At 40.7% G+C, this 24,082-nt stretch overlaps 2 protein-coding genes and 1 long non-coding RNA gene across 3 annotated transcripts; 2 read left to right on the forward strand and 1 right to left on the reverse strand.

Moving 5' to 3' along the window:
• Positions 1-448: 448 nt before the first annotated feature.
• On the reverse strand, positions 449-3,922 carry ikzf5 (IKAROS family zinc finger 5). Its single transcript, XM_010782835.1, has 3 exons — positions 3,236-3,922; positions 2,633-2,806; positions 449-2,554 (listed from the first exon to the last, which is right to left on the reverse strand). Exons 1-3 carry the CDS (start codon positions 3,366-3,368, stop codon positions 1,596-1,598), a joined length of 1,266 nt encoding a protein of 421 aa, XP_010781137.1. The 5' UTR covers positions 3,369-3,922; the 3' UTR covers positions 449-1,595.
• A 96-nt stretch (positions 3,923-4,018) lies between these two features.
• Positions 4,019-18,178, forward strand: LOC104955503 (uncharacterized). Its single transcript, XR_799457.1, has 3 exons — positions 4,019-4,208; positions 5,170-5,277; positions 17,119-18,178. It is a non-coding gene; the product is annotated as an uncharacterized lncRNA (long non-coding RNA).
• Positions 18,179-21,455: 3,277 nt separating this feature from the next.
• hmx3a (H6 family homeobox 3a) lies at positions 21,456-23,725 on the forward strand. The gene is made up of 2 exons (XM_010782837.1): positions 21,456-22,096; positions 23,022-23,725. Exons 1-2 carry the CDS (start codon positions 21,808-21,810, stop codon positions 23,633-23,635), a joined length of 903 nt encoding a protein of 300 aa, XP_010781139.1. The 5' UTR covers positions 21,456-21,807; the 3' UTR covers positions 23,636-23,725.
• Positions 23,726-24,082: the final 357 nt, after the last annotated feature.

Below are 24,082 nucleotides of genomic sequence, written 5' to 3' on the forward strand. Positions count from 1 at the left end.
ATCGCAGACAAGGGCAAGACTACAAAACTATAACATACTTCAGTGGAATATAGGCACAAAATCCTGCTTTAGTGGGTTTCAGAACATAGAGTACCCACTTGTGCCAAAAGTCCTTAAACGGGTGCATCGTTGTCCCCTACAAAGGTTCAAAAATCGGGAACACTATTTGTTTCTAAAGGTAGATAGTAAATGCCTAGGAAATTTCACGAAAAAAGACCTTTATAAAATGACTCAATAAACATAAAGACCTTCGAAACCTCTAAAGCCCAAAACCATCCTAAAAAAAATCACCAGGTTTTTTTTCCGTCTACAAAACGTCACTTATTGACGATGTCAAGTCGTTCTAATAAGAAAAAACCAGGAATTTCCATGACCAAAAAACCAAAACAGAAGATTCGTTGTACCGAAAACTTCTTGTATCGATTTAGCCAAGATCCTCGGCGGTATACAAAACCATTTAAACAAAAACAAGTGATGTGACCATGATGCTGGTCAAGGAAGGGCACTGTGTGAAGGAACTCCCGACGTCTACAACATGTAGTTTGACAAATCAGATCACAAACCACAGTTACAAACGTTGGCCATCATTTACTGTGAATGCCATAAATATATTCCAACGTTTTTTTAGCAGCAATCTTGGAGCAGGATTTTGGCAAAAACAAATCATGGCTACCAACAAATAATTACAAAGGCCCACACTTTTTTCTAAGGTTCCAGGCCCTTTACGTTAAGTAGAAACAGGATATTGTAATAATATCTATTAATATGTAAAGAAGTAACAGTCCTCTATACAGTATCTTGGACCAATTAAGGTGACTATGTCAGGCACTGCAAAGAAATAGAAGTAATGCACTAAATAATGAAATAATTTCAACAAGGCTTTAGTAAAATCACTCAAGGCCAACAGGTTCACTGCTGTGTCAATAACATCCGATCAACCTTTAGAAATAGCTCCAGTAGGGTTGAGAATGTATTTTTATTTAGCTAAAAAGGGACATGCTGTTAAAAGTGGAAGCCAATTTAATGTGTGATATCTTTTCCTATACCAAAAAGATCACACCTGTATTCGGTCCGTGTTTTAGCCATTTTACTCTAAATCCCAAACCTGGAACATGTTGACCATTTTTCTAAGGTAATTCATAAGGCTTTTTTTGTCAGCTACCATAGTGTTGCATGGTATCGCATTGGAATTACATATGTGAAAGGTTAAGGTCACACGAGTTATGCATTTTAAAAATTCAAAAGGCAATTTCTTTTCACATGTATTAGGAATTTGGTCGTCTATTACATAACATATGGTGAATTGGTTCAGCTAAATAGAGAATCTTTTTTTCTGATTTACAACAGTGTGTAAATGTAAATCCCTCCTTTACTACAAATACATTCTCAACCAGTGGAAAACACTGATCATCCCCTCATAATACACTTGAATGGGCACCTACAGGTATACAAAATGAAACCATCTGAATGTTGCCATTTTATAAGTACAACTTTCAAAGGCTAGGCTACATCAAGGCCAAGTCAAAGACCAATAAATAATATAACTATGGAATTAATAAAACAAGGCTGTCCAATAAAAGTTGTTTTTTGTTCCATCACTTGTGCTGTCCGCGGGCAAAGTGGCAGGCGAAGTCATACTTGCTCTTGCTCTTGTGGCCGCAGATGTTGCACTGGAATGGTTTCTCGTAGCCGTGGCAGCCCATGTGGATAGTGTAGAGGATGTTGTCGGGAAAGTAGATGTCACAGTGCTGGCAGTGATGCAGCATGTGGAGGTCCTGGAGTGGGACAGACAGGCCTGGGGCCGGCGTACTGGGTTGGCTGTTGGAGACACTGGGGGTACTTGTGCGCCCACTGTGCTCGCTGCAGGGTCCCCTCCCAGGGCTGCAGGTGATGTGGGGGGGGCCCCTGGGCTCTGGGGTGATTGGGGACGAGCAGGAGGCGTGGGCCATGCTGGCTGAGACAACTACAGGAGCTGTGGCAGGGTGGGGCTGCTGGATGAGGAAAGGCTTCTCATCAACGATAGACTCTGCTCCTGGAGACATGGGGGGTTGATTCTGGGCCTGGGACTCTGAAGGGAGACTCGCCAACTGGCCTGCCAGGGTGGACAGCTGATTCAGAGGGTTTTCCATAACCATGTCTTGGTGATGGTGATTTGTGGAGTGCCCATCGTCGATTGTGCGACCCTGATTATCATACGACTCTTGGCGTAAGTGGGGCAGCTCATGGGAGAAGTCGTTCACATTGTCAGCTTTGTGCACCACCATAGAAGGGGGGCTGAAGTTGATGAGGAGCCGGCGGCCATAGCCCAGTGAGCTGGCTTTCTTCTGTAAAACACTCAGCATCTTCTTGTGGGAGAGTGAGCGCGCACCTTTCATTGGCAGCAGTTTGTGGCGTCGACGGCGATGGTGCGACAGGTTGCTACGGTCACTGCAGCGGAAAGAGCACAGCTCACACTTATAAGGCTTCTCGCCCGTGTGAGATCGCATGTGGGCCTCTAGGTGGCGCTCATAGGCCGAAGCAAATGGGCAGAGATGGCAGCGATGAGGTTTCTCTCCTGTTTGAAAGAGAAACACAGACTTAATAACAAAACAATGTCAATGACATTCCCTGAAACTAAAGTATCATCACTTACCTGTGTGAATTCGGATGTGCTCAATGAGTCTCGCTGTGCCTCTGGTAGCATAGTTGCAGTAGCGGCACTTGAGCTTTCCATCATAGGTCCTCTCAAAACCATCCACTAAGATCCCTGAGCTGTCCTCCAGAGACATTTCCACTGAGGGGTGATCCAGTCCATTCTGACCACAGTCTGCACAAGCACATAAGCAGGATCTTTTATAAAAATGAAATGTCACCCCTTACAAAATCTAATTATATTCAACTATCTACTGAAAAAATATTTAGGATGGAATTCTTTTTTTTTAATGACCTCTATAACTGCTTTAGACTCAATCCTACAGCTGTCACTCCTGTTGGTTGTAAAATAACATATCGTATTATACTTTAGTAACATTTGTGCATTAATGCATTGAAACACCGATTTATCATAGACTTATTGAAGGAATATGTAGATGACCATGCCTGATAACTAGATATTTGAAGTCAGATATCACATAATACGTATAGGTGCATCTGTCAGCTGCTGGTCTAGATAAAACTGTATCAAATACCACCAAATCCAGACACAACTGCTGAATATTGCAAAAATGTTAACAATAAAAGACAGATATCTGGTTACCTGGTGGCAGCTCGTCCGCCTCCTTGACGCCGCTGACAGAGCCTGATATCATGTTGACATGCTGGGTCTGCTGGCTCAGATACTCCTGGAAATCCTTCACAAAGTCAAGCGTGTCTGGCTTTTCTTCGCCCATTGAAAGAAAGTGATGAAAATACCCAACACTACAAACACGTATTGACTTTAATTACTGAAGATCGTAAGTGAATTGGCATGAGGTCCGAAAAATGTAGCTAAGACGTTATTTGAAAAAGTCACAGTATCACAATAGCTGAATTTTAAAGACCACATGCAGATAACTTGGTTAGATGAAGGCAGTTTTGTTTGTTTTGGTTTAGAAAGCCGTGTCGACTGTGTCCAGACACACAGACATGATAATCCTGGAGATGTGTGATTGACAAGCAGGAAATCGGGGCGATCCAATGTCTGGTCGGTCGCTCCTACACACCGCTCCCCATCACCGTCATGTTGTTACCAAAGATACGCTACCAGACAGCTAACGTTAGCTTATCTTTGAGAGAAAAGCATCTTTGTCAACAACAGCGCCGCTATCAAGTCGACACGGTCATTATTAACACAGACTGTACGCGTTTCAGTAAATCCCAATGAGTGCCACTTGTTTTATGGGGTTTTTCACCCGAGGTGCTTGCTTCAATTCACGCGAAAAGACAACCTGTTAATCAAAACAAAAAGGCAGGGTGAAAGTTCATTTACTGTGCGTCGGTGAAATCATTCCCGCCAAAAACTCGATGTAACTGCGAAGAAAGGTTCCTATCAGTAACGATCTAACTTGGGTTGACATAAAACAGTGATACAGTTGAATATATTGTATGAAACCGACAAAATATTATTATCCAATGCTTGTGAAGTGTACAATGAATCGACAACGAACTTACCTGCCGGTTATTCGGTCTCCTGACACAGAAAACCGGCAGTGTTAGTAGCCGTCAAGGCCTAAAAACGGATCACAGTATGGGTAAGATACAGTTAGTTATAATTAACATAGTATTTTTTAAAACATAGACTTCAAGTTTTGGAATTGTATCAAGGCGTCGAGTTAAAGTAGGTTTAAACAATTGTAAGAAGCTGTGCTTTCCAAAAGTCTACAAACAAACATTTGTTTGTTAGCTAAAACTCATCGGTTACAAATTAGATACTTTTAGCACCGCTGAAAGATACACTGTTTAATTGCCTTTCTGTTAAATATTATGCAACTTTGTTACTGATTATTTTCAGAATTCATTCAACCAAGTCTGATGAATGCAAACATTTTGGTTGGTATCTGCTCTTTAAATGTAAGGGTTTATTTCTGAAGGAACTTTTTTTTGGACAGCATATTGGGAATTAGTGATTTATGGATTCATACTGTCATTGTTTGCACATACGAGCTCAGTGGTATTTTTTTCACAGACATATTGAATTGAAACACTGCTCTCTTACAAACTAATAAACTAATGAAGTTAACTTAGCATTTCTACTCACATCAGTGACATGACAGACTTTCAGATGTGCAGTTTGCAATTATGCACTAGTGGTAAATGAGGCACAACAATTGCATTACTTTCAAAAGCTATTGACTCATTCATGTTTTATCACAATCAATAATTTACAAGTAAGCGCTTGGGGAAGATCGCATTGCCCCATTTGTGTCAAAGTTGTAGGAAAACCATTGAGTTGAAAATGATAAACGACCGAGCTCTGGTATCTATTTACTTCGTTACACCTGCTACTGTCAGAGCAATAGTATTCCATCACTAATGTAGACAAGGTAATTCTTTACTTTGTAACACGAGTCACATGTTTGCTGTTGAAAATTAATCTACCTAATAACTACACTTTATTCTATGTAGTAATATTGGCATCTGTATGAGCTGTTTGTGTGTCCATTTAGATAATTTCAACAATTTTAACTTACTTTTCTTACATTTTTTTTACAGGTAAACTTGGTCCTGCATGAACACCTGCTGCGGCCTGGCTTCATGTTGATGTGTGTACACTTCAACATCTGGACACTAGATGGCGCACATGACTCAGTGGTGAAACAGGTACTTCCCATTCTGCCAGACACTGTTTTGAGGCTCCACATGATACAGGACACAAAGCTTAGACATGTAGGCTTGTACTGTTAGTAGGGCTTTTTCTCTGACTTATCAAGATTACACAGAACGTGGCTATTACTGCACAGACATGGAGAGCTCAATGTACAGGAAGAGAGTCCCGTCTGTCAGCTGCCAGTCCCCGGGGACAGCATGTACAGGAGCGCTGGAAGACATGACAGTCGACCCCATCAGTTGAACCATGACCACAGTGAGCGGCCAATTACATCACCTTCTAACAGCCTGTCCAAACTAATGTTATTTTATTGCAATTTAATTATGCTCAGGTTTCCACCAGGGCCAGATCCTGTTGAATAATTTACACACAGCCACAATGATTTGTCGCATGGAAGAGAAAAAGTGCACACTTCCCTGTGCTCTCTTATGTTTCAATAGTTTTGTTTTATGTTATATTATTAATCATTAATACAATATTCTTATGTTGTATTTCCAACTAAGCATTACATGCAGTAAGAACTGATGAAGCTTTTATAATGAAGGGCAGATTTATTAAGACTTAATATACTTAAGGGGAATAATTGGTTAAATGTAATTCTGCATTAAAGACATGTCCACCGCACACTATATTAAGCTGTTCTTTTAAAGGGCAGTGAGTATTTATTAATGAGACCGAGAGCAGGTAATACTCTAATAGGGCTTACTGAGGCTGGCATTTACACCCAATAATGCGTTGGTCACACTGATGGAAACCTGCATATAAATGGCTTCAGCTGTGTTGAAACTGTAGCTGTAGTATATCAAACCCACTAATCCAACATTTCTGTCTATGTTGACACAATTGACACAATTACTCATATACTTAACATTTTGTAAAGGCCTGACTTGAACTCGAAACCTTCACAAGACTAATCTAAATAATATGAGCAAGTTTGAATATACACACAGGCTCATGGAGAATGGGCTCTGGGACTACACCTGTCTTTGAGAAGGTTGCAGTGTTATCCACTTGCTCTGATTCACATTTAAAAGGCCTGAATGAAAAGGTTCCCTTCTCCTCTTAACCGCTTGATTTACAGGCTGTTTGTGGTTTAACGCCACACAAGACAATTGATTTGCTCCTCCTTTCTTGAAAGAAATTGGAATTTCATTTAGAGAAGGTCTTAAGCAGTTTTTAAAGACTTGGTGTCATTTGTTGGGCCTGTGTAAAAGCTGCATTAGAGATTACCCTCCTGGAAAAGCTTTTTAATCCTAGACAAGTGCAGCCATAGTAACGGTAGACAGGAGCCTCTTGGAGGCAGAAAGGTGAAGGGGGACTTTGACAAGATTTATTCTTCTCCTACTGAGACTGTTTCTTTCTTGAGGTCTCCTGCTCCACGAGGAGCATTTGAAAAAGAACCAAGAGGTGGGGGATAGGATAAAGGAGGTATATATTAAGCTTTTCTTTCCTCTCACCACTTAATTTCCTTGCAGGCGCGCCTCGCGCCGTTGTAATGAATGTAATTGCCGCCTTTGATGAGAATGCTATTATCTGGATCACACTTTACATGGGCAAACAAGACTGCCCCTCCCTCTACCTCCACCTCCCATTTAACTCAGCAATGAGACCCCCCAATTATACAGGGAACAAGTGGCTTTTCATAAAGCCAGTGTGTCGCTCTTGATTGGTGAGGCTTGGAGCCGGCTACATGTGCACAAAGGATAGATTAGATTTGATATAGGCACACCAAAAACCCCATTTCCTTGATTAATTTCCTGCATGCCTCACAGAAAGGACCCACTCTCTCCCCGCTGAATTCTATCTCTCCTTTAAAGCAAATTTTCATCTTTTGATAGATTTGGCAACTCAATGGACAAACAGACCTTTTATTGACCTAAGTTTGACCACAGCTGTCTGGGCTTCAGGAGGGAATAGCAGTGAGAAAGAGACATGTTTCCCTTCAGTGAGGGAGGATGGGCTTATTTTTCTTATAAAAAGCTCAGAGTCTTTGTGGTGCTGCTGCCCTCGCCCAGGATCAACTCACTTTTCATGCTGATCTTTTTGTGCTCTCATATCATTACCCTCAGCACACACACACAAACACAGGTTGTTCGCTCATTCTCTCTGTGTCTTTCACACACCCACACACGGACACACAGAGGCACGCTAAACACCCATTTGATAATAGTGGCGAGCAGATATGATGGGACTTTATGAGGCGATGCGCGATAAAGCTGCTGTCACCTTAGGAAGTGTAAGTGTTCTTCTGACTGCCTTATTACCGTATTAAAGCACCACTCGACGCATCCACACACACCTCAGCTTGGCTCTGACAACTCGTCATGATTCTGTCCAATATTCCACCAGGCTGAAATATCGAGAACAATCAAATAGACTGTCACAAGTGACAAATTATACTATTACTCCTCAAAGATTGTCATCCTTGAAATGTATTCATAGCCATTTCTTCTTTATCGGTGAGTGATTACTCCTCTAAGCAAGCAATTCCCCAATGATAAATTGGTAATCAATTCATTTGACTATTATGCTTTGGGAATGGCTCCACGGGATTGGCAGCATTGGTCACTCTTATTCACATGCATATATATATCCAAAACTAACACTCGTAGTGCTGCTGGGCTTGATGGATACTGGCTGCCTGACCACCTGACTCTTAAAGGTTTATTCCATCAGAAACAGGTTGCCATCCGGGCCCAGTCACGGCAGTCAAAGAATTGGCCAATATTTTTGACTGAAGTGCCATTTTAGCTGTATTTATTTGATAGGCCTGCTACCAAAACCACGGGCCACAAATAAAGAAGATGGTATGATAGCTTTTGACTGGCCAGCTCGCTGCCGACTCGAAATGAAGTGTCCAGTTGTGAGTTATCGTGGCCAAACGTCATTTGTACAGCCTGAAAAGTGGGGACATTTTTCTAGCTTGTCACTCTCTGGCTATAGCTCATTGTCCTGAATGATGCCTCTGAACGCACAGTTGCCCTAATACGAGCATTTCACTCTTACCGCAAGAGGGCTCATAATGGATTAGCCTGTCTATAGGAAGATAATATAGTGCGTCCACTGGCACATCTTCAACGGGTCACAGGAGTATCAACTCTCCGCATGTCTGCTCACATCTAGTACTGCTCGTGTTTTCAGCCGTATTTTCATGCTTCTGACTGAAACAAAACAAAGGTCCTTTTTTCTTTTTTGGGCTGCAATTTACGATTACTTGTATGGATAAATCTGCCAATTAGTTTGTAGATTAATTTATCAATTCATTGTTTTGTCAAAATAGCCAAAAAGAATACATTAAAGGATTTTAAAAATAACAAATGCAAAGACATTCATAGTTACATTCACATAAAACATCCATCAAATCCTGCATTTTTGGAATTTTTGATTAAATGTTTTTTTCCCATTTTATTTTCACCGGAAGTGACTTAAAATAAGATGTATGTAAAGAAAACTCCTGAATTAATGATATGATACAGAACGACTACATCTTGTTGTCATGCCTTTTCATTTTATTTCAACAGTTTACAAATATTGTATTGGCAAATATTGAATTGTGAATTTGAGTGAGTTTTTTGTTATTTTAAATGGCAGAATTACAGACCTCCTAAAGGTAAAATACATTTTTCAACTCCTTCATGTTCATATTTTGAAAAGGTACTAAATAAACAAGTTTTTTACAAAGCTAAATTATGTTCAAAGGGATGTTTAAAAAAAAAAAAATCCCTATAATATATTAATATCATGAACAAAACTGGTCTCAGTATTTCTTGGAGAGCTCACAGGTTAAGCAGCTCTAAATTAGCTGTAGTTTTGATCTGTGTATGGAGTAAAGAGGGGCCTGAACTGGACAGTCTTGTTAATGTGAGGGAAGTTTTAGATTAATGAGACTTCTCTGCCTTTTTGAGGGTATTGATCAAACCCAATCTGGCCAGGAACGGTTTGCTCCCCTGCTGTAATATTAATAATGTATCAACATCATGAACAAAACTGGTCCCAGTATTCCTCGGGGAGCTCACAGCACTAACAACTCTAGCACACTCTAAATTAGCTGTTGAGTTTTGATCTCTGTATGGATCTGCTGGAGTGGCTGTTGAGTCTGGGCAAAGAGCGCTCTGAATTGGACAGTTCCGCTAATTTGAGGGAAGTTTTAGATTAGGCAACTGCCCTTTTTAAGGGTATTGATCCAACCCAATCTGGCTGGGAACGATTTCCCATGTTCCCCCTGCTGTGATATTAATGATTAGCAACAACATGAACACAACTGTTAGCTGTGTTCCTCGGGCCACCTACGGGAGGAAAAACTCAAAGATCCAAGATATGTGAGGCCAATTAAAATCTGCTGTTTCATTTTGATCTCTGTATGGATCTGCTGGAATGACTATTGAGTCTAAGAGACTGAAATGGATGGTGTTGCGAATGTGGGGGGAGTTTTAGATTAATGAGCTTTGAAAAGCTTTCAATTATTTGAGTGTAAACATACTTAGGAATTACATTCATGACTAAAATATCAAAATACAGTTCAAGGCATTATATTTTTTGACAAAAGTTTCAAAATAAAACAAACAAAAAGCACCTCAGTAGACTCACAGTTAATAATGAAACCACAAAGACCATAAACCCTTGCTGCCCTGCTGTTCGGTTTGTCCTTTTGAAGTTAGTGACATCACCGGAGGCCGTAACTGCAGATCCTGTTGATGTGTTTGAGTTGTATATGCTGATTTCAATGCAAGGAAATACATAATATTTCAATTTGTAAGTGTGATTCGACCTAGGCAACAACATTATTAAATACCAGAGCATGGAGGGTCTCCAACCACAGTAAAGCCAGTTGGGGACTCCCTCATGTTCTTGTATATGCACATTAACAATAGTATAGAAACAAACATAGAAATGAGTTTCAGCTTCAGCCCCAGAAACACAGCAGCCTCAGTTTGAAGCGGCTCCATCTCTCGCCCTCCTGCAGGCATCGTTAGCCAGACGATGATGGGAGCAACCAGGGCCATAATGGGAGGGTTGACTGACCCCTGACCCCCTATCGATCCGCTGGCTGTGTCCAGCTGGGCCTCCCCAAACCCAGTCAGCTGGAGAGGTGTTTAAAAGCTACCACCCTGGCTCCCATTCACTCCGCTACACACTCATTAATTACATCATTTACCTGTGACAGTGACAAACCTGCCCGGCCACGCCGTGGTTTATTAGGGTCACTGTATAAAGCCCAGGCCAAACCCAGATCAAAAGAGTGTGTGTGTGCGTCTGTGTGCAATGGGGAGTGAAAGACCCCATCTCTTACTGTATGGGATTATGAGTATAGATGCATGCTGCAAAGGGGAGTGTGACTGCTTTGTCCTGGCCTGTCGAGCTCCTTAGTGGGGGAGTTTATTTTGATTTATTTGATGTGTTGAAAGACAAAGATTGCCAATTTTCTTGTACAGACAAGAATATGAGTATAGATTCCAGAAACACAGTGGTAGAAAAAATCACAAACAAAACCCCCCTGCAAAGTTTATCATTGTACACCTTGTAAAACACCTCTCAGGCAACGGCATTTGACATGTTTTTGGATGTAATATAAAATCTTGCGGATTTAAGAGCGCTTTCTTTTTTTATGTCTTCTCTGTTTTTACTTTCAACACCTATTTGCTGACTCAGTTCTTGGCCGGTCTTTGTTGTCTTTGCTGCTCAGGAGCAGCTGGATTTTTGTTGCCCGTTCATTCCTCAAGTTGTGTTGCTGCCTTTGCACGGCCTCTTTATTCTGCAGGTGTCTCTGTTCTACATCCACCTAAAAATCCCCCCCGTTCCTGTGCCTTCACCCCTCGATCGTTTCCCCTCTTTCTGCTTCCCCTCCCTTTTCTCTTTACTGTAACCCTCAACACAATAAAATACCTCTGGTTTCCTCTTGCCATACCTTTCCCACTACACACTGGTATTTCAATCTCGACTCAATCGAGAAGGCTGACCTGCAGATATAAAGAATTGGCTTTAAGGCTTTGGAAATGGAACTAAATCTGCTGCAGGTCACACTGGGGGAAAATAAGCGGCAAATGTAAGTAAGCATGAAATAGTTTTTCATAAATAATCCAAATGACAGCAGGCTTTCTAATGGTGCCAGGGGGCTGTAAAAGAATATGTTGCCAATTTCTCCCCTATTAAAGTGAAATAGAAAGCCAAATACATAACAGTGCTGACGGAAAAGTTGCATACCTGGGCCCGTTCGAGTGGAGATTGAGGACACATTTGGGTGTTAGAGGTAGTTGTAGTTGGAGGAAAGGTGGGGGAGTGATTGCTAGCCTTACAGTGGAGGTCTTTCCGCTGCAGGAAAAAGAATGCCCCTTCGTCACATCAGATCAATTGGTCAATAACTGCCCCTTTTTCCTGCGTGTGCTCAGGTAGGCAGCTCCCATCTGTCTCTGTGCAATGTTGATTTGATTTGCACTTATGTTTTTACAAATAATCAATGCTCCATTTTGACCAACAAACAGAACATGTCATCAGAGAGGGAAAGGAAACCAGAAACAATGAAATAAGTAAGAAATATTAATAGGAATGCATTGACAGAAAATACAATTCCAGAGCATCCCTGCATGATTAAGAAAAGTCTAAAAAAAGAGAAGAATCATTTTTAGTAGGGATCCAAATCCCTCTTGGTAACCATTGAAGGAAGTATTCATATTCTTTACTAATCCAACAATATACATTTTCTATTACTGTGTGTGTGTGTGTGTGTGTGTGTGTGTGTGTGTGTGTGTGTGTGTGTGTGTGTGTGTGTGTGTGTGTGTGTGTGTGTGTGTGTGTGTGTGTGTGTGTGTGAGAGAGAGAGATTTGAAGTCCCCTTGAGTCAGAATCTGTTATTTATTGCTATTAAATGGTTAATTTTCCCTGGTGCCCTGAGGACCTTGGGGTGCGTTAAGATGTGTGGAATATAGCGTTGTCAGGGCTCAGTGTGAATGCTTGATGTATTAGAAGAGCAGAGCCATTAAGAAATGATGCTGGTGCCTCGTATGTTTTCTATTTTTACTTAAACTGAAAGAAAATGATGATATCCCTCAGATGAATGTTATTTAATTTTATGATTGGATAGCATTTGATTTAGCTTCCAGGTTCCATTTATGTTATATTCATGTTCTGTCCAGACAGGGCCCTTACTTATCAACCTGTTTTAAGCTTAAGTGAATAGCCTACTCGCAAGCTGAAGAATAAAAGTTGTTTTGACTTGAATATACTTTTAAATGTAAGAGTGCTCTTAACAACGTTCAAGAAAGGATCTTAAATGGCTGCATTACAGGGACACATTTCATCATGTACCTCCTGAGACATATGTTCTGGACTGAGTGTAACACATTGGTGATTATGGTGTTCAGAACAGGGTAGTCTGACTGAATTATAGCGTTCCTTCTTTTTGAAAGGCTGTCTGACTTTTCTTTATGTCATGTGTTGATTGCTAATGGATATATAAAGGGTTTCAGATTGTTACTGAACTGAAGGAAGAAAATAGTTATCATTCACTAAACACTTTTTTATCAAGAAGCACAATGGAACAGATGTTAAAGTGGACCTATCATGCTATATTTGAATAATATAGTGTAGGACCATACCTATATAAGGCATATTTATACTTTTTATTTTTCAAAATACCAAACAGATCATGCATTTTAGCCATTCCTCATTTCGCTCAATTTAACACTGTCTTTGCATGGGCTGATTATGTGAGAACAGCACCATCTACAGGCCTGGCATATGTACTACAGCCTCTCCAGCGCTTTCTAACGGCAATGTCCGTGGCTGTCTCCTCCTGATTGGTGGAGTTGGCCCAATAGCCATAATGCCAATTCTGTGACGTCATAGAAGTGTTCAAATCTGGATCAGTCTGTATCAGATCCGTTGCAGCCCCTTTTTAAGAGATTTGGGTATGGAGGAAAATAGAGAGGGTTGTGTTTTCTGACACTTGGTGAGTTCCCTGGAACACCGGGGACACATATTCATGTACAAAAGAAGTACAAAAGTGCATTTCGCATGATCGGTCCCCTTTAATATAGTCTATTTCTGCTCTGGGCATAATCACACAACCACTTGAGATGTTCTGTTAAATGTGCCTCTAACGCTTAACAGGATCAACTTGGAGGGAACAGACGTCTACCAAGGCCAAATGTTCCCTAAAGTGAGCAATAATGCTTGTATCCACTTCTTCTTCACAAAATGAATGACCTAGCACCAATTTTCCCCGAAAGTGTGCCAGTTTTTCTGTAATCCTGCTGATAAAATAGACAAACTAACAAAAGAAAGGAACCAAAACATAACCTTCATGGCCGAGGTAATGAGTCTAGTTCTTCACACTCTGCGAATAACATGTGTATGTCTTTGTATGTGTGTGTCTATGTCTCTGTGTGTGCCTCTCTTGTCACTCTGCTCAAGTTTCCTCTAATTAGGCGGTCCTGACAGCTGCTGTAAGAGGCATACTAATCAGCTGACAGTAATAGCACTCTTTACCACCCTGCGACACAAAAGAGGGAGAAACGAGAGCAAACAAACACCAATTACTGTCCGTCATGAGGAGGGGAGCAATCATGTTTGGGCACTCTTTGTGATCATTCGTTCCTTGTTACACTCGCAGACCAAACAAGAGGGTCAGCGGAGTTGCGTCCACGGGGAGGATCCAAGTATTAGTGTCAAATAGGAAACACACCATTTTTGTTCTGTGACTTGCAGTGTGAGACTCTGTTGAGTGAAATGGTCTTGTTCCTGTTCGGTTTTGGGGCATTTCCTTTGTTGTCTTCTTCAATTTGGGAGTATTTTGAACACTGTTAGTCCGATAGCTGCAGGGGTTCTGCTAAGCCAATGGAAAAACAGAAACAGCTTAAGTGCTATTAGTTTTGATTGGTAAGCAATGTGCCCCGAATTCATTAGCCGATCTAGTGATCTATCAGTAATCAATGTTGTCCCATTTCTAACCCATGAGCTGAATCTCAATCCATTTCCTGAACTGTCGCAGACGGGACAAAACATTGACCTCAGACCTTCACATGCTGTAGCCTGACGATAAGATCTGGTTCCTTTTTTAATGTAGAGTTGTGTCACATTGTAGTGGAGCGCACACATCAGTCTCATCCGATACGGGCCGCTTCAGAGACTGTCTGCTGCCCGTGGATGCACCCCGTCTGGTTCCCACAAACTCTGATCGGCTCGTGGGGGTCTAAGGTAACACTTTCTCATCCCTTCAGGGTCACATCCTTGATACCAACAGCTCCTTTAATTATGCAGTGACGCAGAGAGATCAGCTGTCTGTCGATGTGGATGTAGACAAGATAATATAGTGACACAGAGTGTGCATTACACTAGTGTCCTGGGTCAAGGCTCTGGGTCTGTAGCCAAGCTCTTAAGAGGACAGTACAGTCGGTTAACCTTCTAAGAATGCTTGAAATTCTCTCTGTTCGGGTTGACATTTCACATTCTTTGATTTAAATTATGTATTTAATTTCAGATTAAAAATTCATAGTTTCCGACCTTTTACTTGTTTTGAAAACACCATTGTTCCGATGCACTTCAGTCTACGATTGAGTTCAAACAGTCTAAAAGTAAACCTGTGTAAGAACTGATTCGAACACTGCATTCACACACACAGGAACAAAGTAGTGAATAGTCTCCGGCCCTTCAGAAATATCATATAAATATTACTCTGACGTTTTTTTGTTGATATATAATAACCGTTTCACAGTACGGGATAACGTCGTCTAAGTCCTTTTTTACCTTGTGGTACAAGTTGTATCTGCTTATGAAGCCTGTTTGCGTTCTGCCTGGACATTGCGAACATTTTCTTAGACTTTCTGAACTTTTCCTTGTTGTGGTGCTAAGCAACTTTTGAATCTCTGCAGCTCAGAGTAAATAGTAGCCTGTCCCTGTCCCAGCATTGAGTTATCACACCATAATTCAGTAAGGGTTTAACCAGGCTGTGCTGCCAACGGGGCTCTCAGCCACCAGTAAGGGGAGCTCCACTACTAAAACCTACTGATTTGTTCCCTGGACATCATGATTCAGTATAGTCAGTTTAGTTTGAAACATTTGGTGTTAAAGATGTATTTGTGCATATACCCAAAACTACTCATTCATTTATGTCAGGGTACAGTACAATAAGATACAGAATGATCTGGCAAACGTATGTAAACAAATATTGCATACAAAAAAGATTGTACTTAGACAAATAATAGAACATTTAGGTAAACATGCTTTTATTGCCAGGGGTTAAATGAGAAGATTGATACCACAAATGTATCTGTACAGTAAATATGTAGCTTAAGCCAGTAGAAATAGCATAGCATAGCATAGCATAGCATAGCATAGCATAAAGCAGCCAACAGAAGTCCAGTGCATCCGAATACAATTTGAATATTTGTCTTTGCACAAAGTAAAGGTACAATATTAACTATTTAAATTCAACGTTTTGTTTTAGTTTTGGATAGAAGCATGCAGGCAATAAGCCCAAGCTTCCTGTCTTTATGCTAAGCCTCCTTGCTGCTGGCACAATCCACATCTCTACCGTGAAAACTCTAGTGCTATATCGGCAATTATGAGAATAAGTGTATTTACCAACATTTCAAACTATTCCTTTAATATTTGTTTGCGCTGATTAATTTTCACGAGTGAATTATGTGATTAATAAGTCATGAAACAAACAAGTTCCTCTTTTTCTTTCACTACGTATTTGGTTGAATGGGTTGCCCGGGTCACATTTAGATATTGTAAAGTGGCTCTGAATAGCTCCCTTGGTTTCACAGTTCCAAATGACCCGCGATAATCAGGTCATTAAAATGAGCCCATTCTCCACATCTGACACACTTCCACTCCCGCCTCATCTGAATAACAAATCAGCTGTGGAGTGCTTCCTCAAACAGAAAAGGGAAAAAAAATAAAAGAGGGAAAACTGACTTTCTCTTTATTTTCAGGTTAACCTTATCTCTATATTCAGGAGCAAAGATGGTAAAAAAAAAGCTAGAAGGGGGTAAAAGGTCCTGTCAAAAGTGCCAGTGCCTGTGTGAAAGTACCCGGTTTTCTTAATTCATCCCTTAGGACCGGATAAGTCTATCAATCTGTTAAATTGGAAAGCCATTAGGTGCCCTGGTTTATGTGTTTCAAGCTGTTAACTAGAGGCTGATTGATTGTTGTTCCTTTGATGGGATATGCTGATCTAATCTCACTGTGTGCACGTTTGCAATAAATTACACAATTCATTTCCCCCATTTAGAGGGGGGGGGTATCACACCTCGAGGCATGCCTACGCTCTGCAGGCAAAGAGCAGGGAACCTATTTTATGGTGCCATTTAGCCAGCAAGCTTTCAGCAATCCCAGCCTTCTTTCCAACCCCCCTCCCTTGCCCTCTACCCCTCCAAAAAATCGAAGCATAATCAAGGTGTATGTTTAGAAAATTTATTGTTATAATTTCCCCCATAATCTCTTCCATTTTCCGGGAGCTGTGCTGACATAGATCATCATCTAAAAAGAGAAAATGGATAGCAGTTTAAAATTTATCGGTCTTTGATTCTCAATTATACGTGTTTATGACTTCATCTGTCTTCAGTGACTTCAACCTTTTCCATTATGGTGGAATATTATTTGTACGGAATCCATTAAATTCACAAGGCAGGACTCTAATGGTGGGGCTGCAGCGATTTGCAGAGGGAAAAGTTTTGAAAGGTTGGCTTTAGGAAAAGCGTGGCTGTTATGACACAAGAAATTGCTTTATTGATGGTCTGCTCTGCTGCCTGTGCATTTGGCCATTTGTTACCCGGCCCATATCTATATCTCAGACTGACACTGATGAGAACTTTTTCTGTTGCCCTCTCCAGATTACCGACTTGTAATGAGACATACAGGCAGGCTGGGTAAAAGCTGAAGATCCACGGCAGAGTGTCTGAAGGTACAGACGCTGGATATTGAGGCTGGGTGCCTGGAGGGCTCGGACCATGCTGCTCATAATAGAGAAAAAAAAGGTACATCGCTCCTGTGACTGCTCCCATCCAAACCATACAGAGGTCATCATCTCTGCTGAGTAACAATAAAGGAAGAGAACGAGGGATACAATGTGGATACGATCAGGACAGGAGAGATATAAAGGAGAATGCATTTCTTATATGCCTATATCTAAAAGGCACATGCTCAGTTATGATGTTTCTCAAAGTGACCATGAGGGAAAATTACAGCAAGACTACCGTACATTTGCCAGAAGATCTGTCATTCCCCTCCTTAAATACATGCTGTTTCCTGTTTACACAGGAAGTAACAAGATTCCCTGTAGTCAAGTGTCCGCTGAAGTGTTCCAACCTGAATGACATTGAGCTCCTTCGACTGGCTGGTGCAAAGGGCCGACTAAAAGCTAATCAGGCTGTAATTCAAGATTCGCCCAGCCACTTACAATCAATACTCGCACAATCCCAATTAAAGCTTGCCGGGTCAATGGAGGGCCACCAATTCCTTTACAAGTTAAATGCAATACTTAAATCTAAAGCAATCTCAGTGTGGCCTTCAATGGTTTAATGGCTCGTGCCAACAGGAGTGTCCAGTTAAAAGTGCAAGAAGGATACAGCGTGGACAGGTTATAGTGATTAATACTTCCTAACCCCACAAATACGTGCACTCTTTTTAAATATCATATTAAATGCAGGATCTTACTTGGAATGTAGCATTTTTACGAGTGGATGAAGTATCTGAATACTTTATTCAGTACTGCATTTGCTAGCTTTAGCTACTAGCTACTCAGAGGATTCAAAAGCACCAATTTGTGTAACTTGATGCATTCTTTTTGTATATACTTACATTTTGTTAAAATAAGTTATATTCAATTACTATGTGAGCTACTTTCATATCATGTACAAAGAATATCAATAAAATGACTACTTTTACTGTTGAGTAGTTAAGTGCATATTTCTTCAATAATACCTACTTACCTTTACTAATAATAATAGTAATAGGGTATTATTTGAATACTTATAACAGAGCTGAATACTACTCCTTAGACCTCACTGTCAACACCTCCACGCCACCCATTTCTCCCATTTCCCCTCCAGTTTTCTCGCTCCTGAGCTTTTGCCATTGCATCCATGTCTTCTATCACAATTTTGACCAACAGAAAGGAATTCTCACAAGATATCAAAACAAAAATCTATATTTAATATGGGAGCAATTACAAAGCGAAGTTGGCTGCACAGGGCCGTTGTCACCCGAGCGCGTGTTTTTCATCAAATAGGTCATTAGACGATGATGGATGTAAACCTATAAAGTATCTAAACTGGACCTTTTAACAAACCACGAGCAACACTATCATTTCTCTAATAGAACCTGCTGACCGTGTCATTCCCTCCTGCCATTTGTCATTTTTCCTTGTGAAATAATCAATATCTGGGCGCTTTGAAATAAATAATATAAAAGTCATAGTAACCTACCCGAGGAGCAACAAAAATAGACTTATGGAGCATTCAGAAGGCCGATGTGGCTTCTGGGCAAGGTCCACTGCATGTTTCTAATCAATGCATAATATTAGATTTTTGTATCACAGGGTTTTAGTTTGTACAGTTTATTTTCAGGGTTAGCATCAGCTGTGGTTTTTAACCCCTGTTATGGAGTGCTAAAGCATTGCGGTAAATTATTATTTGTCGCGTAAACCTTAACAATCTATTGGACTTCTCAAACACACAACCTAGGGATGAAGTAAATATTACAATAGTCACTTTTGTCCAAGTGTTAAAATGATAATGGAGAGGAGGGTAGCGATATCTGCATTTGATGCACTACTTTAGTCAAATAGACCTTCAGCTGGCTTCAGCTTCTCACTGTGTTTGAATTCCTACACTTAATCCACCAGAGCCCACCGACGTTCTTTTGAAACATGATTTCAATTATTAAGATTATTCACAGTAATCTTAATTTTGACGACAGGAGCAATATATTTTGTCTTTATTTAGAATTTATTTTATGCTGCTTTGCTGACATATTTAGCAATGTTTATATGAGTGTAGTAAAGGTCGTCAATGATTATAATACTGTGTACATTGTGATGTACATACTCAAAACTCAAATAGGCTGCAAAACAGCCACCTTTTTTCTTTTTGCACCATGTGATAAATGTTTTAAATAATATTGTTAAATTGTAGATATCAGATCTCACATGAAGTAAACACCTTAAACACAATAATAATTCTGGGGTCAAATAATTGTGAAAAGTATCAGATATGTAAAAATTAGGAAGTCAACTAATCTTGACTTCCCAATATTAGTTCAGGAAGTCAAGCACTTCTAAATGAATAAGGATCCAATACAAACTGTCGGGAAGAATTAGCGGTAGTTTATTTTCTGTGTATAGTTGTGTTGTGGAGCGTAGAAGAATATAAATACTACAATAATGTGAGTGAAATTGTGATGTATTATGATTAAAATCTGGCACTGTTCATATTCGCAAATGAGTGTCAAACACATTTGGGTAGATTCTTTGCATGTTATTCTAACAGGATATCTGCTCCTATAAGACACACATGTTGCACCTCAGTCTGAGGGTGCCATAAAATACCTGTGATGATGAGTGTGTAAGGAAAGGTGATAATTACATCACAGTAACAGGATATGTCCACTAATGCAGCTCTCTAAATGAATAACACACGTTAATTACATGTGGCTGCTAATGTCACCTTTACCTTGTCACTGACACCCTCTATTATGACTGCATATCATATGGCTAATTAACATCTTTGGGTAACAGGTGATGATGTTTCATAACTGAAATTAGTACATCTCCATTAGGTAACCAATGTGAAGGCTGTTGTATTGGACATGGCTGCTATATTTAAAAAATACCAGTTAATGTATTTTGGTCTCACAACAGCATTTTTTTTTATCACTTTGGAGGCCAATGCGTTTACTTGCATGCACTTCCTGTAGACTTACTTAAAATCTAGTGGTTTCTTTAGTACGACCAGTTTAGCTTCCAAATGGGATTCCCAAAAACTTAAAAGTATGATATTTTTTTCCCCACACCGTGATAAATACAAGCATGCTCCACGCACACTGTGAACACTTTAAGCACACACGTGCAGTTCCCTCTTGAGACCCACAGAGGTCGCTGTCTCCCCGTCCTTCTTCCACAGAAGCTTCCAACCATAGGGCTGTTTTTTTTTTTACAAGTCAATTAATATCAATGAGTGAATATACATAGCACATTTACAAAGAGTGCAATCTGAGGGATGAATTAACCAAATCGATTAGGGAGGAATAAATGACTGTGCGACCCGCAGTCAGTGTGGAAGTGGCCCTTGTTGAAAATCAATGAATTAGAAATATGAATCTAATCGCCCATTGGTGACGCATGGAGTATAGCTGCAGCCTGAGTTCAGGCCTTTTTTCTCATTTTGTGTCTAGAAGTCTTAAGAAGAAAAGGATTTTGGGAGTGTTTGATGGTTAGAGTTTTGGTATGATGAGCCTACACTTATGTTTGATTTAATTTAGTCAAGTTAGGATAAATATGAAAGTCTGCAGAAGAAAGGGTGAGTTTTTTTTTACTAAAGAAATAGCACTGAAAACCAAGACTTTTGTTCTATTTTTGTTTAGTTGATACTTAATTGTATTATGAGTTTGCATGGCAGTGGGATTTTGTCTGAATGGACTCACTATTTTAAAACATTACATTTGGGCCTTGGCTAATCAATGCAAACGTTAACCCTATACAGACTATTCTTTTTTAATTTTTTAAAACATAACATTTGGGCTCATTTTAAATATACTACTATCACAACTCATATCATGTGTTCATAAATAGCCAATTAAAATACAAATAATCAACCAAGCACCTGCTGCCTGAGTGAAAGTGGTTTTAAAAATGTATCGCTAACTATTTTTTAACTACTATTTTTACCCTGGAATTTGAGTAACTCCGCAGTCGGTCTGTAATGTTTAGTTGTTTGATGAGGCGTTTATCCCAAACCTTCCTTTTTGGCGCTAACAGCCCTGTGTTCATTTGCTGCCTAATTGGACTGTATGAGACCAATAACAGTCGAGCACACACAGCCTGCAGCCACAGCACAGGGGGAGGACGGTCTCTCTCTCTCTCCCTCCCTCTCTCTCTCTCTCTCTCTCTCTCCAACGTCTTTCCCTTAATCCCATTTGCCATTGTACATGCCCAATCGCCTATACTTTCCGCATTTAACTTGGATGACATTTTTATTTCATCATTAGCATCAGACGCCAGACTGACTGACACGGTGGACCCAGTTTGCGTTTTGACGAAAGAGCCCGGAGTGAGACATCTCCATGTTTCTACATGATTTTTTTTCGCTAAAACATTTGATTTGATTATTGTTCTAGCCTAGAAGGACGCGTGTTTTGACGCTCTCTCCAGTTGTGAAAACCGAGTCTCCTGCGTTAAATCGTTGAGAAGAATAAAACAGGGACTCCTCGCAGCCTGGATATCGACTGTCTGTAAGTCAGCCTTGCGTTTTTCTCTTTTGATTCCTGCTTCCGTGGTCCTCTGCGTTCAGACCACAAATACAGCGATGCCAGAGACAACGCAAGAGACGTGCGCTTCGGCCAAGGACTCTCCTTTCTTTATTAAGAACCTGCTGAACTGTGATAGCAAACCGTCCAAACCCAAGCCCGTACTGACTGCCTCTAAGGTGGCCTTGGAGGGAGGATTTTCCCTTTCCCAGGTCGGAGACTTCAACTTTCCCCGCTTCGACCTGTCGGCACAGAGGTTCAGTCTGCCGGCTCACTACCTGGAGCGCACCTCGGCGTGGTGGTACCCTTACGCACTCAGCCAATCTGCCCACCTACACAGAGCCGAAGGTAAATACAAAACTTTATTCCTCACATTTTGTAGACTCACTTGTGTGCAAGTCATTTTCTCACTTTTAGCCATTCAATTATGTATTGATGTTAGAGTTTAGTCTCTTAGAATATGTAGGACAAACTTAATTACTTAAAAAAACAAAACAATTCCAACAAGTTTTGTGACACATAAAATGTTGTCAGACTACAGTTATTTCACTTCCCTCTAAGAACTGTTCTCGATAAAGAGGAATTGGTTGGTTTTGTTGATGTGAAAATAATATGACGTGCATTGAATTACCTCACCAGTGGGTAAAGTGAGTTGACGCGCTGTCCTTTATGAAGGCCTATTTTGTTATGCCACGATGCGGGATAATAGATCAATAAAGTGAGACACTGTGCATAAAATGAAGCAGACATCGTCAAATCATCGGATGAGGGTGACGATGCGCAGCGTGCTTTTGATTTGTCTATTGGCGCTCACTGCGAACATCTTACCCCAGAGGCTTATTGGTCACTGACAGAGTTTTTACCTGCTTCTTTCTGTGATTTATTCACCAGGGAATTAAAACACCCTGATATTGGCACGATCATGCCTTCATGCAAAGAACACACATCATTTTAAAAATAAAAGCTTATTCAATTATGAGCGTGATTGTACTTTGATTTGTTCAAATAAAGCAGACCAGATAGATATTTCAAATATTTCTTTTCTATTACAAATTATATTTTAAATAATAATTTAAATGTATTTGAACACTGTGTTGTCAGTGACCTCTTGTAATACAAAATGGTTTACGTTTATGTGACAAGCAGAAATATATTTTCTGGCACCATTTATAACCACTTAGATGCAAAAACCACAAGCTGTCCAGTATCAATTATTTGATCAAATCCCACCAGGACCCATGTTAATGACCATCTCCCCGTCTCTTTATTTCAGTCTTAAACAAACTCGGAGCCAGAGACTGCTCTCCCACCTCGGGCACTGACAGAGACTCGCCGGACCTGGTTCTAAAATCCGAGCCGGATGTCAAAGACGACGACGATGAGAGTGAGCACAACAACAACAAAAGTGGCGACGAGATAATCCTGGAGGAGAGCGACACGGAGGAAGCCAAAAAAGACGAGCTGGAGGAGTGGAAGAAGAGGGACGACGACAAGAAGCCGTGCCGTAAGAAGAAGACGCGCACGGTGTTTTCCCGGAGCCAGGTGTTCCAGCTGGAGTCCACCTTCGACATGAAGCGGTACCTGAGCAGCTCGGAACGGGCCGGCCTGGCCGCGTCTCTGCACCTGACGGAGACCCAGGTGAAGATCTGGTTCCAGAACAGGAGGAACAAGTGGAAGAGGCAGCTGGCCGCGGAGCTGGAGGCCGCCAACCTGAGCCACGCAGCGGCGCAGAGGATAGTCCGTGTGCCCATCCTGTACCACGAGAACTCGGTCTCAGAGAGCGGGGCTGGCGTGCCCGTGAGCCAGCCGCTGCTCACCTTCCCACACCCCGGGGTCTACTACTCCCATCCCATGCTCACCTCCATGCCGCTGCTCAGACCGGTCTGAAAAGACAAGCGTTTTCAAAATCAACCGAAAAGTTAAAAAAAAAAAAAAAACTAATATTTTTCTACTGACTGAATGAAGAAAATCACAAAGTCAAGAGACACTGTCAGGCCTATATGGACCTTTTTCTTGGCAAATACATTGTGTCATTTTCCAAAAGGGTACCGTTTACACGTGATTCGACAACTCAAATCCCATAATTAAATTATTATTATTATTATTATTATTAAATATCACCTCAGGAGTCCACCTGCTTACACTGCCTGCAGCCTGATGAGTGGTCTTTTTATTTTTTCACTATAGTTTTTTCACATGACTGTTTCGGGACAGGCCAACTCTAGAACTGTAACCATTTATTTTTGTTGTTTACAAAAAAAAAATGGTGGCCAAGAGGCGCCAGATTTGTTTTCAGCTGATACAATTATATTCTACTTTTACATTTTCAGAACT

The sequence above is a fragment of the Notothenia coriiceps genome, unplaced genomic scaffold (genome assembly GCF_000735185.1).
Source record: "Notothenia coriiceps isolate Sejong01 unplaced genomic scaffold, NC01 NC01_scaffold00024668, whole genome shotgun sequence".
Classification (NCBI taxonomy): Eukaryota; Metazoa; Chordata; class Actinopteri; order Perciformes; family Nototheniidae; genus Notothenia; species Notothenia coriiceps.

Coding starts and splice junctions, on each gene's coding strand:
- ikzf5 (XM_010782835.1), bottom strand. CDS start 3,368: ATGGGCGAAGAAAAGCCAGACACGCTTGACTTTGTGAAGGATTTCCAG. Junction 2,807..3,235: donor GGCGGACGAGCTGCCACCAG/GTAACCAGATAT, acceptor GTGCTTGTGCAG/ACTGTGGTCAGAATGGACTG. Junction 2,555..2,632: donor GCACATCCGAATTCACACAG/GTAAGTGATGAT, acceptor TCTTTCAAACAG/GAGAGAAACCTCATCGCTGC.
- hmx3a (XM_010782837.1), top strand. CDS start 21,808: ATGCCAGAGACAACGCAAGAGACGTGCGCTTCGGCCAAGGACTCTCCT. Junction 22,097..23,021: donor CCACCTACACAGAGCCGAAG/GTAAATACAAAA, acceptor TCTTTATTTCAG/TCTTAAACAAACTCGGAGCC.